Raw genomic sequence first — 14,321 nt, forward strand, 5'->3', positions numbered from 1 at the left:
ATTGGGAAGGTGTCTAAATGCCTTTATTTTTTTTCAAATTCCCTTCATCACCTTTCCCACAGTTAGGGAAAAGTTTATGTGAGCCCTCAGTACATTTTGGGTGGTTGGGCTCTCCCAGGGAGTGTCCCACCAAAGGGATTCAGAAGGGTGGGGAGTGTTGGTGGATAATGCTGACTGATGGGCCTTGCAGAGCTCCAGTCACTGGGCAATGCCTTTAAATCTGCCTTTTCCTAGTGTCTTTGTGCCACCAGGTGACTCCACCTGGTGCTGGAGTGTTCTCCAGGTGCTGCTCAGTTCCAGCCAGGTCTGTGGGAGGCAAAGCCCACAGCCTGTCACACACATCTGGCACCTTGGGGGGTGCTGGCCATGATTCTGTCCTTATTGTTTAGGGAGTTAAATAAGGAGAAGACAAATTAGTTCAGAAATTCCTCTGAGACTTAGCCATTGCCAAGTTTGGCTCTTGGCTCTGCCAGCGATGCCTGGGATGACCTTGGGTGCTGAACACCTCTGGAATGGGTCACTGTGCAATTTCCACCTCTGGAAATTCCTGGGAATGGTTTCCCTCTGCTGGCACTTGCCCTTTCTGCCTGAAGGGGATGGGAAGTGTCAGCTGCTTGCTTGGCTCTGCATTCACTCCTGAGCAGGGCTTGGTTTAATGGGACCTGACCTGAGCTCAGCCTGGGCAGGCTTTCCCTGCCACCGAGGCTGCAGGCTGAGCAGTTCAGTTTAAAGGCTGGAATAAATGATGAGTGCTTGAGAAGCTGATAGGAGAGACAAGCAGCTTTTCATTCTCTGTGAGCAACCTGGGGGTTTTTAATGCATAGCTCTCCTAATGAAAAGCTGTAAATTCATGCTTGTCTCAGAGGTGGAGCAGCCTGCAGGTTCAAAGTGCTGAATTTCTAAGAGGCTGTTATCAATCACAGTCTTTCTGACTTAGCCAAACTAAGACAGAAAACCTGGGGAGGAATCTCTTTGCCATGAAATTCACAGAGCAGTTTTTCAGCCCCGGAGCATTGGTGGGAAGTCACACTCCTATCAATAATTATTGCCTCTGGGACTTTATCTAAGTGTACAAATCCAGGACCATCCAGCTCTTTCAGGGCTTTCTTGGGCCACTGGTTGAGGTGCAAAACCAAATTTGGTTCCATCTGTTTATGGGATTAGATTTCTGACCCAAGCATCCTATTTCTTCCCTTCATCTGCTATTGACCTAAGCAACAGCAACAAAAAAAAATAGTTACAATTTCTTTATTACCTTAATATGTTAAGAAAAACCCTTACAGGGATATATCTACATCTCTGGTTTTGTGTGGGGGGAAATGAGGGACCTCTTAGGACTCCTTCCAGTTCAAATTTTCTGGCTTCCCTTCTTCCTTCCCATATTCCATTTGAATATGTCTAGAAAGAGCAGAAGAGGTCCTGTAAATATACATATATATATATATATATATACACACATATATAAAAAGCTATTATGTTATTTCCAATAGCACTGGAAGGTCAGATTTGAAGGGGAAATCCTCTTTACAACCCTTAACTCCCAAGGTGCTGTTGGATTTCCTAAACAAAAAGCAAACCCCAGCACTACCTGAGTTGAATAAACATTGATCATCTATTAATATTGAGGCTGGTACGTCTTGCTGCTGCTTTGGCTCTGGATCAGCATCATCATTTATTAACATTTTGAAATAGCTCTGCAGAATGGATGATGCTCAAACTTGTACCTAAAAAATCTCCCCAGATCTCCCCACAGAGAATTTGGGAGGTGAGGAAAGCAGAAAAAAAATCAGCCAAGATGGATGGAGGAAGTTCAGCCCCTCATTTTACCCACTTTCTATGCATTTTGCATAAATCAAAGGCCCCGTTTTAAGTCTGTGTTAGATCATCAAATAGCTCTTTTCAAAATGTCAGCAATTCACTGCCCAAATAGCCTGCCAAATAATATTTAATCAATTGCAAATGGGATGCAGATTCTCCTGGAAACTCCGGGGAATTGTTCACCTCAGCTAAATGCAGGTAACACTTTAGGTCACTTCCTGCACTTGCTTTGGCTGAATTAGGCTGGACAAAACTCTGATTGGAATTATTGCAGAAATGTGCAGAGATAAAGCTGAAGGCCAAATAAATATTTAATGCAGCCCTCCTGTTGAATGCCTCTTCCCTAGCACTGGGTCTCATTAAAATCAATAGAAGGAGCCCAGAACAAAAGGCCGTGTATTTACTGAGTTTAGCCTGTAGATAATGAAGTGGCAAATAGGTCACGCTGCTTAGGAATTTATTTAAAGCAATTTTATTTTGATAATGTCAGCTGTCACCAAGTGCTGCTGACAGGGATGGTCTCCCAGTTAATTTTTCTTCCTACCTAAACAAGCCTTGACCCTTGAAATACCAGCTCTGGGTGCACAGTGCAGCTCTGGGCAGGGGCCTGGAAGTGTGGGCCCTTTGCATGGTAAGAGCAGAAACTGAAAAGGGGAATTTAGCCATCCATAGCTGGGCAAGTTCACTGTCTTTAATTCTATAGCCAGATAAACTTTATTCTTGGCTTTATACCACTGAGCCTGCTGAAAGGATTGCAGCTCTTGAGCTCCAGGTGTGCACTGAAATGAGGAGATAATTTTGGGGTCTAGAGGAGAGCAAAGATCCCCTTGCAGGGCTCAGTCTCTGGCTGGGATGGCATTTCTGTCTGGAGAAAGGGAGGTGATCATTTGGGAAAAGTGGGGATAGCATGCTGGAAAAGATTTCCTCAAGCCTCAGAGCATCCCCTAGGGATGTTCAGAGTGATTTAATCAGCAGGGAAAGATTATTTAATCAATCATGAACCTGGGGTTGAATTTTTTAAAGAGAAGTAATTTTCTGCTCATTTTGAAAGGGGAGCAGGAAACAAGTGTGTCTGACAGAAAGCTGTCCTTGCTGGGGACTTCCTGTGGTGACATCCATGACATCCATGAGGTGCTTCTCTGTCAAACAGGTGTGAACTTGCTCCTTGTGCTTCTGAAGCAGCAGAGCCTCTGTGTTCTGTCATTCTTGCAGAGGGGCAGGGTGAGGGGTGTGTGTGGTGTTTGTGGGAGATGAGGGGCAGCCCCAGCCCCTCCGGGTGCAGGATCCTGGGCAGGGTTTGCGGGATGCAGCTGCTGGGCCATCCCTGTGCCCCAAGCAGAGCCCGGGCTGTTGCCTCTGAGCGGGGCATTCATCTCCAGGCAATCCCTGCTGCCCAGCAGAATGCTGGATTAGCAGTTAGGAGCCCTTGTGATTAGAGAGATTAACTGCTGAACACATCACTCCTTCGGGGGCCAAGCCTCCCTTTTCATTTGGAGCTGGTAGCCCGTTAAAAACGACTGCTCTGGCAATTAGGAGAGCACGAACCCGCTGACCCGCCCAGGGGCTTGTGCTTTAGGAGAACCTTGGTAGCAGTATTTCTGCCTGTTTTCTTGTTAGGCAGCCCACTTTCCTTCCTCTGGACATTTAAGGCGTTGCCTTCTCAGAAGATGCTGCTTTGTTGGAAGGAAAAAGACCAGGCACTTCCAAGCCCTGGACACTTCCAGGGACCCTGTGCCCCACCCTCACAGGGTGGAACTCCTTCCCAATATCCCATCCATCCCTGTCCTCTGGCAGTGGGAAGTTCATTCCCCCTTGTCCTATCAGCCCAGTGAGGACTTTGGCTTTCCCAATCTCTAACCAGGCTTCCCTGCAGCCATGTAGGGAAAAAGGCAGGGGAATGGGACTTGTTGGGGTACAGGGAGAAGGTCACTGCTGTCGGGGAAAAGAAACATTTCACTCCCAGATTCTTGGAAAAAAGAACCCTGTCAGTTGTTTATTTATTTATTTAGAAAGCACATACAGCAATGCACAGGGAGGGGACAGAGATGCAGACCAGGTGAGCAGAGAAATCCAGCCCAGAGGAAGAGCCAGACACCTCCCGGAGGATCAGTAGCACATCAGTCTAGGTGAGCACTTCAGCTGCTGTACCTCTAGATTAAAAAAAGGAACCACAGGGAGCCTCTGAGGAGCGGGAGTTTGCATCCCCTCGGGCAGGCTGGCTCTGCCCTGCTGCCCCTGCCCGCTCACGCCATGGTTTCCTTCCTCAGCGTGCGCCGCTGCTGGCACGTCAGGATGCTCGGGAAGGACGATTTCCCCTTCGTCCTCGACCTCTTCTTCAGCTTCTTCTGGTGCTTGAGGGAAATGCCCAGCTCCTCCATGATGGCGTTGAAAGAAAGACACTGTGGAGAGAGGGGATGGCATTAAACACTTCCCACAGGGAGAGCCCAGCCGGAGCTGGGCCTGGCCCTCACGGAGCCCTCAGGTGAGGCCAAAGCTCAGCCTGGGCCTTCACTGAACCCTCAGGTGAGGCCAAAGCTCAGCCTGGCCCTCACGGAGTCCTCAGGTGAGGCCAAAGCTCAGCCTGGCCCTCACGGAGTCCTCAGGTGAGGCCAGAGCTTGGCCTGGGACGTCACGGAGCTCCTCAGGTGAGGGCAAAGCTCAGCCTGAGCCCCCATGGAGCACCTCAGGTGAGGCCAAAGCTCGGCCTGGCCCTCACGGAGCCCTCAGGTGAGGCCAAAGCTCAACCAGGGCCCTCACAGAGCTCCACAGGTGAGGGCAAAGCTCAACCTGGGCCCTCATGGAACCCTCAGATGAGGCCAAAGCTCGGCCTGGCCCTCACGGAGCCCTCAGGTGAGGGCGAAGCTCAGCCTCAGAAGTTCCAGCTGGGAAAAAAATCACTGGACACAACAGGTGACTGCAGGGGTTTTTCCCTAACTCATCTTGCACTGACTTTCATTTAACTTTGGCTCAATTAAAGACATTGATGAATGTTTCCAAAATTCCCCACAGGAGCCTTTGCCATGTTTTGGTGGCCTCACGTCACAAAACTTACCCTTTCTCAGTTGTCCCTGACCTTACAAAAGAAAAGATCTTGTTTTAAACACCATATACTTTAGTCACAAAAGAACCATGAGCGTGCTGGAGGAAACAAGAGTTTTTTTAAGATTTCTTTGTGGTTTAGTTAGTTTTCCCTCATGAACAGACATTTCTCAAATATAGCGCAGGCCTCAATCTTCTTCTTTTCTTTGGAAGGAATCTTTTCAAATATGTGTGGTGAAGAAAGAAGATAATTACCACAAGAATAAGGGAGCTGAATGGCTTGGAAAGAAAGAAGAGATCTTCGTTCTTCCCACCATCACAACATTAACAAAGACATCTGGGGTAAGTGGAAACATATTTTAAAATCCACAGCTGGAATAATTATGTATAACACAAAGAAACACAAGTAGCCTTTAAATGGAAGTATCTGGCTTTGCAAAACACCCCACAACAATTGTTCTGTGCAAATATACATGAATAGATTATTTATATATAAGATCGAGTGATGGCAGCAGGGGGAAACAAAGCTTAAAGCCCCTTACCTTCACCAAGCTGAATAATGTGTGTGACTGGTTCTGCAGCAAGCTCCTGTGCTCAGTATGGGTGTGAATTATGTGTCCTGTGTGGGCTGGGCTGCACACAGCTGAGATCCCAGACCGTGCCAGATTCACAGCCCAACATTCTCCTTCCCTGAGCTGCTTCATTTTTGTTCATCTACGACTCTAGGTCAATTAAATCTAGGTCAATTAAACTCCTGTTAATTGGTGCCACTGCCCAGAGTCAACGGGCAGGGCAGTGCATGCTGTCCTTCCAAATGGCAGCCGTGGTGGGCAGGCCTCCGCTGCTGCAATTGTCATTTAAATACCCTCCTTTTGTTGATGTGAACCAGGGATCCCGGCGCTCCGTCCCCCGGGAGCAGCAGGAGGAGCAGGTATCCTCTCGACACCCTTTCTGTATGCTCCAAGCTTTTCCGGAGAGCAGCGGCGCTCATCCCCAAACTAATGAGTGGATTACTGCTCTCTGTAGTCTCAGCTTTAACTGTTTTTAAAATCTGGATTACAAAGTGCATCCAGAGCTCCGTGGTAACTAGGGTCCTATTAACCCTTTGTATTATATTATTTTCTTTCCCTGTGTTTCTCACTAACCTCCTAATGTATTGTATTTAATCCCAGCCATTATTCTCTGCAGAGTGCAGGCAGGGATGATTTCTGCAGGTGAAAGTGTGCATTTTACTGCCTTGGTAATAGGCTGGTACTTTAATTTTCCAACGGGATTCCTATTACTCAGACTGTGCAATAGCCACGACGCCTTTCACATTCATCTCCACAAAACACCCCCGTGAAGCTCCTTTTGCATCTGCAGACAGATACGCAGAACATATTGCTGGGAGGTTTTTAATATCTGATCTGTGGAGTGCCCAATGGCTCTACTTCCAACTGCTTTGAATTTTAAAATAATTATTATGAGACTCCAAGTTATTCTTAGGAAAAGTGGTGCAGAGCAAGCACAGCCTCAGCCAGAATGGTGTGGGGTATATAGGAAAGCCATGGACAAGGAACACACCTCAAGGAACACACCTCTGAGCCCAAGCCCAAGTCCTCTGAGCAGCACCTGCAAAGCAGCCTTCAAAAAGGGGACGTTGACATTAAAATTTGATTAAAAAGGGAAATACACTGTTCTTTTGTCTCACATTCAGGTGGCCAGACTGAAAGGGTTGCTTTAAAACCCCCTTTTTTTCCCATGCTGGTCAGTCCACTGCTGAGGTCTGCCCAGAACAAGAGCAGAGTGGGCACAGATCAATCCCTTTTACAACTGCATGATGAATTTAACATTTTGCTTTCAGCCAGCTTAACTTTCTCATGCTGGCAGTGTCAAAATGCTGCTGGCCATGGCATGTAAAAGGAAATGTCATCCTTTAAAAACAGACTAGGTTCTGCTCTCTGTGTGATGTGGGACTCTTTCTCTGTGCCCTTTGGTCATTTCAGCAGCTGCTAAAGCTTAGTCATGAAGCTCCCAAATCCTTCCTTACACTCCCATGCAGAGGTCTGTGCTAAGCTTTAGGAGAATTACAGACTCAGAATGAAAAAACAAACAAACAAATAAATAAATAACATAAAATAAAGTAGAAACAATGAAAAAAAAAAAAAGTTGTAGTCAGGATTTATCAATCTGTTGCTTCTGCTGCTGGGCTACCACTGAGGACAAGGCATTTTATTAATACCTTGCAGAACCAACCAAGTAACAATAAAGAAGCCACCCAAAACCCAATGTGTTGTGGAAGTGCTGAGAACTGTGAAAATCAAAGGATGTGGGGTAGATTTCATTCTGGAAGAACTCCTGAGCAGCTCAGGGACAGAGGAGGAAGTGCAGAAGTCAGGGTTTTTCTCCTGCACCCATAGCTGGGACACTGACCTGTGTCTTGTGCTGAAAGAAAATGGATTTATTTTTGCACAGAAGGAAAAATATCTGAAATAGTTTCTTTTAGTGAGCACACTGCTGCTGGGGCACACTGAGAATCTGTGTGAGTATTCTGTCACACAGATGGCATGAGGAAAGGCATATTCTGATGGCATGAGGAGATCCCCAGGTTAACTCCTTTAACCTGCCAGAGTCTATTGAGCAGTGACTGTCAAAACAGTGTGACAGTAACCCAGGGATTAATTTAGCTCTTCCTCACTTACAGAAGCTGTTCCTTTGTGCTCTGTTCACAAGAAAAATCAGAAAAGCTGCTTGCTGGTGTCCCACATCACCTGAGCACCAGCGATGGTTTTTGATAACTGTTTTTGTAGCTAGGGATGAGGCTCTGTCGGGGATAGCAGGAGCTGCTTTGGCATTCCCCCAGGGAATTGCTGCCAGCCTGTGGGGCTGTCTGTGGGGCAGCTAAACATGGGGAACGAAGCTGTCACTGCCAGCGGGGCTGTGGGACTGACAGCTGGGACAATGCTTACCCAGCAAGTGACAGAAACACTCTGGATCCAGTACTAATCGAAGGAACAATTACAAACCAGTCCAAGCTGCAACCCAGAGGATTTCTTACGCGGAGCAATGATGGGGATAAACACATTAGGCATCTTCCTTCTCCTCTGAGAGTTGAGAGCAGCTGAATTTAATTAGTTTTAAGTCTCGTCTACTGGGAAGCTGCAAATAAAAAGTGGTTTCTCAAATCAGGTATTCAGGGGACCCAATTCAGGTCTTTGCTGGCGAGAAGCAGCATTTTATGGAGAGCCAAAGCTTTCAAGGCACCATTCAAAGAAGTTAAGAGACTATTCTGAGCAAGACAATTTCTTGCAGCATCTGGAGTGCAGCATAAACTCCCAGCCCCGGATGGGCAGGGGAGAATTGGAGCAGCTGAGCTGCGAGCAGCACAGCTTTGTCACCAAGCACTCCAGCCTGCTGCCAGCAGCATCAACACTGGGACAGGGCTGAGAGGAGATCACAGGGCACTGCTTGCTCTGCCTGTCCTCAGGAAACAGGCACACAGACACCATTCAAGGGGGAGCACTTTGGGTGAGAAGGAATCCACTCCAGCAAGGCCCCTGACTGCACAGGGAGCAGAAATGCCCCCAGGAAAACAGAGCAGTAACTTGCCTGATGAGCAGGAGCTCCACTGGGCAGGAAAACATAAAATAGGGCTGAGGGGAGGGAGATGAGCTGCTGAGACTGGTGGGAATTTGGGATACGATGGAATACAGGTAAAAGGGTTTGGGAACACTAGGGCTTGCCACAGTTGATGACATCCCTCGAGCTGGCATTTCTGTGCACTTCATGCATCTCAAATTGTTGACATATGTTTTTTTGTGGCAAAACCACATCCAGTCATTGTCCCCTGCCCTGTCAGTCCCTGACTGGCCAAGGGCTGGAGGAAATCCAAGTGTTGTCCTCCCAGGGTGTAGAACACACCTAGTGCCAGCCTCCTACACAAAACATGCCATCAGGGTGCAATATGCAAAGCAATGCCAGGGCTTTGCTGTCTGGGATAAACTGATGCCAGGCTTTCCCACAAAGGACTTTCTCTGTTACAAATGAACCTCGTGAATTGCTCAAACAAGACAATGGAGTTGCTCTATTAATGGTCTGTGTGGGTGTTGCCTGAGGGTGCTCCTGTTGAATATGTCCTTAATGGTTACATGGCATAAAATTTAACTGATGGGTCTGATTTTGTGCTATGATAGTTACTTGCAGGCTTTGAGTAATGCATTTTAAATGGAGGAATTAGAATTCATTAAATATTGACAGAGGGAATAAGAGATGCCAGCTCAACATCTCTGGCAGCTTGTAACAAGGGTTCAGGAAGTTAATGGAGCCCTGCAGGGTGTTTGGGAGGTTCCTGAATTCAGAGCTGCCTGGCCCACTTGCAGCAGAGACCAAGCTTGATGTTCCCCCTGCTTTCATTAACGAGGCTGCCGTTGTTCAGCTCGGGCTGGGGAGAAGATGAAAAGGAGGTAAATCATTTTTCTTACCTGAAGCAGGTGAATTACCCCAGGAAATGACAAGGTGACAATTGCACATGAGAGGCTGCAATAATTTTGAAAGGCTACACCGCTCTGCTGAGCTCCTTGCTGGGGGTGTAATTATTTCCCGTGACACGCATTGAAACTGCCCGGATTTCGGGGCTTTCGCAATTTACTCTAGATCAGCTCACCCCCTGCGTTAACCCTTGGCAGGGCTGAGCCCTGCCTGGCCGTGATGCTCTCCCGGACACACCTTGCTCCTCTCCTGACTACACCGTGTGGATCGAGGGCTGGGCTCGGATCCCCCGCTCCTCCCGGATTAACTTGCCACAGTCTAACTCCGTGGATAAGGTGGTGCCAGAGGTGGAGTTGGACGGGTGGGGTTGCTTACACTGCAGTCCGTAAAAGAAACAAAAGGCCTTGCATGCAAGAGAAGAGAAATGGAGAAAGTAAATAAATGAACGAAGCAAAACTGAAAACAAGCATGAGAATGATTCAAAAGCCATTTAAATCAAAAGAGACTCCACTCATGGCAACAGAAAAGTCACAGATTGTATTCAACAATGCTTTGGATTAGCTTAGTGATAACACACCCTGCACAGCGTTTCCCATCTAAGCTGCTTATCTCACCAGGGAAAAGAGAAAACAATCCCAGAGAAACCGGAGAGAAACACTGGAATCGCTGGTATTGTGCTCTCGGTGAAATTGCTTCTGGAAAAGAGGCAGGACGTGCCACATTAACTCACATGATGATTCTAATTATTAAGGAACATCGTGCTGAGCAGCAGCAGTGCAGGTGCAGAAATGGGGGTGTGCACACGTGTGTGCAACCCCGAATTCTGTTATTCACCCCACTCATTGCTCAGTAAATTAACACCCCTGGCCTAAAGCTTTAGGCCTGTTTTAGTCCTGGCTTCAGGGAGGCAGTACCTTGCACAGACTCCTGCAAAGTTTTCAGGATATGCTGCACCATGTTAGCACTTAAACTAAACATTTTAATTATACTAAATATTTTAATTAGCTGCAACTGTTCTCCAAAACGTATTTGAATAAACGATCTCCCGAGACATATACAAAACAAAGATACTGATACATTTTTTATGCATTTTGTGCTAAAACAGGCTAAAGTACTAATTAGAAAGCTGCAATATGTGCAAATACATTAATCCTTTATCTCTGCCTTATCCCAAACCAGGGACCCTTTGACTGGCATGTCCTGGTGTTGCTCCATGAACTGCATCTGTTTTTGCGGACAGTGATACTGCTTTTGATGCAAACTGCACCTCCCAGATCGAATTCAAAATGCTCCTTTCTCCTCCCACTCGTCCCTGCTGCCCTCGGGGAAGGTCTTTGCCTCAACAGCCACTCCTGCCATTCATGTCACCACCCTTGTAGTATAACACCCTGGATGGGGAGGGGGAATCCCCCTTGGAAAATCCCCCACCTCAAAGTGCAAAGGGAACTTAACCCGCTTCGAGGTGGGTGCCTCACGTCTGGGAGCCTGCAGTGAGGAAATGGGAACCTTTGGGGATTCAGGATCACCCCCTGGTCCTGCAGGGTGGGGTCCTCTTGTCCCTCGGGAAAGTCCTGCTGGAGAGAAGAGGAACCCAAAGGGCCAGAGCAGGGTCCAGGAGAGAGCCAGGACAAACTGCCCCGGGGCAGGAGGGGCTGGCTGACAGCGGAGGAACACTCTCCCAGTTCCCGCTCAGCCCTGCCTCTTTCACAGGGCTGGTGGCTCTCTAAAGGGGTGTTAACAGTCGGTTTTAAGGATTGATCCCTTCTCACAAAAAGCCCTAACGCTCAAGGTGTGATTTACACACAGCATTTCCTTCATTTTCCTCTACCCTTTTAAATTGCTCATTACACTTCAGCGGAGCTATTACTAGAACTTCTTTGGCTCCACAATCTTACTTTACGGTGGCATCCATCACCTCTCAGTACATCTCCCTGCTTTGAAGTGCGTCCTTCAGCACAACTGATAAGCCCCTGGCTCTGAAAAAAGATGCTTTCTAAAGCAAGAGGAAAATGACTCTTGGGATTTGGATGTGCTCTCCTGTGTTACTCAAGCGGCTTGTGATAATGCCATATAAAAACGCAACAGCCCAGTTGTGTTTTATTCCTTTCCAGTGTAATTTATGCTGAAAGTCCTGAAGTTCAAGCAGAAACTGTTTGAGAAATTAATTGCCCTTGTTCTGCACTGCCCTGCTAAGCAGCACTAACTGGGCCATGGGTGAGGGACTTCCCTGTCGTTATTAATAAATTATTTGTCATTGGAGCCAGGAGTGCCTGGTGAGATCTCAGCAGCAGGAAATGCACGCTCCATCCTGGAGGCGTGTGCTGCAGAGCCCTGCCGTGCCCGGGGCTCACCCCGGCAGGAGCAGGACGGGGTCACTCACCTGCTCGATGTCGCTGTTCTTGCGCGACTTGTAGATGAACTCGCCGATGGCCACGAACACGGAGAGCACCAGCCCCGCCGCCAGCACGATGAAGATGCCCCCGATGTTCTCCACGCCGAGGGCGCTGGCTTCCTTGCTGTCCTCCTCGGGGCAGCCGTTGCCTCGCCACCACTTCTCCTTCATCATGTGCAGCTTGCCCTCCTCCTGCAGCTGCAGGATGGCGATGGTGATCTTGTCCCTGTATGGGGACCCTGCGAGGGGACAGCGAGGCCTGGCAGTGCTGCAGGAAGCAGCTGCCACCATCCCTTCCCTTGTCACAGGGGGGATTATTCCAGCTGGAAAGGCTGGAGGTGGGAAGGGGAACCTCTGTTGGTGTCTGCCCTGGGGACTGGGAAGCAGAAGGCTCCACTGGTGCAGTTATTTGAGAATTCATTATAATTTTAAGGTCTCCTAGTGAGGTTTATTTAAGCCTTGGCACTGGGTTTTCTTGCTTAGGCATTCCTCCACATCATATTTGAATATTGCTGTGAGCACTCGTTGAGAATTTCCACTTTGCATCCTTTCTATTGACTTCAGCATCTGTTGGTTTTTCCTGCTGCCTGTAAATGAGGCCTGCCTCAGAGGAGTCCACAGTCACTCAGACACTTTATCTTCTCATTTACACCCACAGCTCCACCCCAGCTACCTACAGCTTGTAAGAACACCGTGTGGACAAGTCCTTTCTATTGTGATTTGCAACAATAGCGGCCCTGCAAGCTGAAAATAGCAACAATTTCATGCTTTTGGTTTGCAGGCCACCATTTGCTAAACGATGTGTGTGCAGGCTCTGCAGCTTTATGGGCCTGGGAGTGTCTGGCGAGGATTGGGGTCACACTGGGTGGCTCAGTCCACTTAGATTTGCTCTCACACACTCTGCTCAGCCTCTCCATCTTCCAAACTCCTGCAGCCTGTGTTTGTGAGAGAGACTTTGTGGGACCAGGATTTTGTGATTGTAAGGAGGGGATTGCAGGAATGGTTCTGTGATTCTGTGAGATGCTGTTTGGCTCCAAAGGCACATGTGTGCTCCCAAATCCTGCCACGCTGGACTCCCTACAGCTGGAAACATTCCGAGTCTGGGCTGAAATGCAGAGCTGAAAGCCCTGCAGCTACTTCTTTCCCCTTTCCCCTCCTTTAGTAGCACATTAATGAGACATGGAGGGACAGGGCACGGGGGAATGGCTTCCCAATGCCAGAGGGCAGGATTAGGTGGGATATTGGAAAGAAGTTCTTTCCTGTGTGCGTGGGGCAGGCCCTGGTACAAGGTGCCCAGAGCAGCTGTGGCTGCCCTTGGATCCCTGGCAGTGTCCAAGGCCAGGCTGAACACTGGGCTTGCAGCAGCCTAGGACAGTGGAAGGTGTCCCTGCCCACGGCAGGGTGTCACTGGATGGGCTTCAATCCAGTCCCTCCCAGTCCAGGCCATTCTGTGATTCTCAGATTTTCTTCAACCACTATTTCACCAAAGTCTCATTTTGCTGCACATTAAAAGTGTTGCAAACTCCATCAAGGCAAACCAAGATTTAAGGCCGATTGTGTGCCAGAATTGCAGGGATCACGTGGGATTTCAGAAAAATCTCACTGAGGCACTGCTCCTGAGTCCTTATGCACCAAAATAGCCTTGGAAATTTGGCCTCACAGCTTCAGTTTTGCTCCTTATTTTGCTGTGCAGGACATTGTTAAAACCCTTGTCCCGTGGATGCATGTCCCCCTTGCTACTCCCATTTCCTTCATCCCCCAGCCCTGTCTGAGGAGAACAGTGTGAGGAACATTGCAGCTCCTCATTTGTTGTGCCACCACTGCTGCTGGGCCAGAGCACTGCCAGCACTGGGCCATGCTGTGACCACAGCTGCCAGGAGACATGTGTCACACTATCCCAAATCCATCTGGGAAGCCAGAGACCATCACTGCTGGAGGCAGCCAGCTCTGAGAGGAAAACGTGCCTGCTGTAAGAATGGATGATTTGTGTGCTTGCTGTTAAGGACCCAAAAATAACAGCACAGGAAACAGGCCAGAAACACTTCCAAAAACTGGCTTTGCACAGAGGAGTGAATTATTACCCCTGAAAACAGCAGTGCCTCATGGAAGAGAGAGCAGAATTGTTTGTGCCTTGTCCCCTGCAATGTGTAAGGCTGCAGGACTCATCCATTTCCCCCATCTGGAAGGACTCAGCTGGGAGGTAAAGTGGAGCAGCCAGAGTCACAGCACAGGATTTGTGGGGTTCTTCATTCTTTCTTGTGGTGTTTATGTTGCCATCAGGATTACCACAATTCATCTGGAGGGTAACAGGCACCTCCAGACTTCTGCACGGGCTTTTAGAGTTTGTCAAGAGTGCCTGGAGAGCTGCACTGGTGGTGGTTTATTGGTGAGCTCTACCACCACGCACAAATCCATCTCCACACCTCTTTCAATATTCAGCACATTACTTATGGCCTCTGATCTATTAACAAACCTCTTAGGCCAAGAAATGCATTCATCTGCTTTCTCAGCAGCCTCCCAAGTAACTGGGAAGAGCTTTAGTGCTAGAATTACCTGCATCAGCCTGCCACTGATCCTGGAGTTAAACCTGCCCTGACACATCACA

General features: G+C 48.3%; 2 protein-coding genes across 4 annotated transcripts in view; one reads left to right on the forward strand and one right to left on the reverse strand.

Moving 5' to 3' along the window:
* Positions 1–3,782: 3,782 nt before the first annotated feature.
* GRIK1 (glutamate ionotropic receptor kainate type subunit 1) overlaps positions 3,783–14,321 on the reverse strand; it is a 103,236-nt gene continuing 92,697 nt past the window's right edge. The window contains exons 16-18 of one of the 3 annotated variants that reach the window (XM_038151978.1): positions 11,705–11,955; positions 9,562–9,727; positions 4,081–4,217 (exon numbers count right to left, since the gene is read on the reverse strand). In XM_038151978.1, the coding sequence (XP_038007906.1) occupies positions 9,578–9,727; positions 11,705–11,955 (401 nt within the window). In that variant the 3' untranslated portion in view covers positions 4,081–4,217; positions 9,562–9,577. Of the gene's footprint in view, positions 4,218–9,561; positions 9,728–11,704; positions 11,956–14,321 lie in introns of all 3 variants that reach the window. The other 2 variants (XM_038143505.1, XM_038160545.1) reach the window with 2 other exon arrangements.
* The window catches only part of SSUH2 (ssu-2 homolog), a 148,112-nt gene continuing 138,014 nt past the window's right edge, over positions 4,224–14,321 (forward strand). The window contains exons 1-2 of the transcript XR_005256065.1: positions 4,224–5,199; positions 10,504–11,697. The gene's annotated coding sequence lies outside the window, so the exon portion shown is untranslated. Of the gene's footprint in view, positions 5,200–10,503 lie in introns of the transcript that reaches the window.

Source organism: Motacilla alba, chromosome 1, assembly GCF_015832195.1.
Source record: "Motacilla alba alba isolate MOTALB_02 chromosome 1, Motacilla_alba_V1.0_pri, whole genome shotgun sequence".
NCBI classification, from domain to species: domain Eukaryota; kingdom Metazoa; phylum Chordata; class Aves; order Passeriformes; family Motacillidae; genus Motacilla; species Motacilla alba.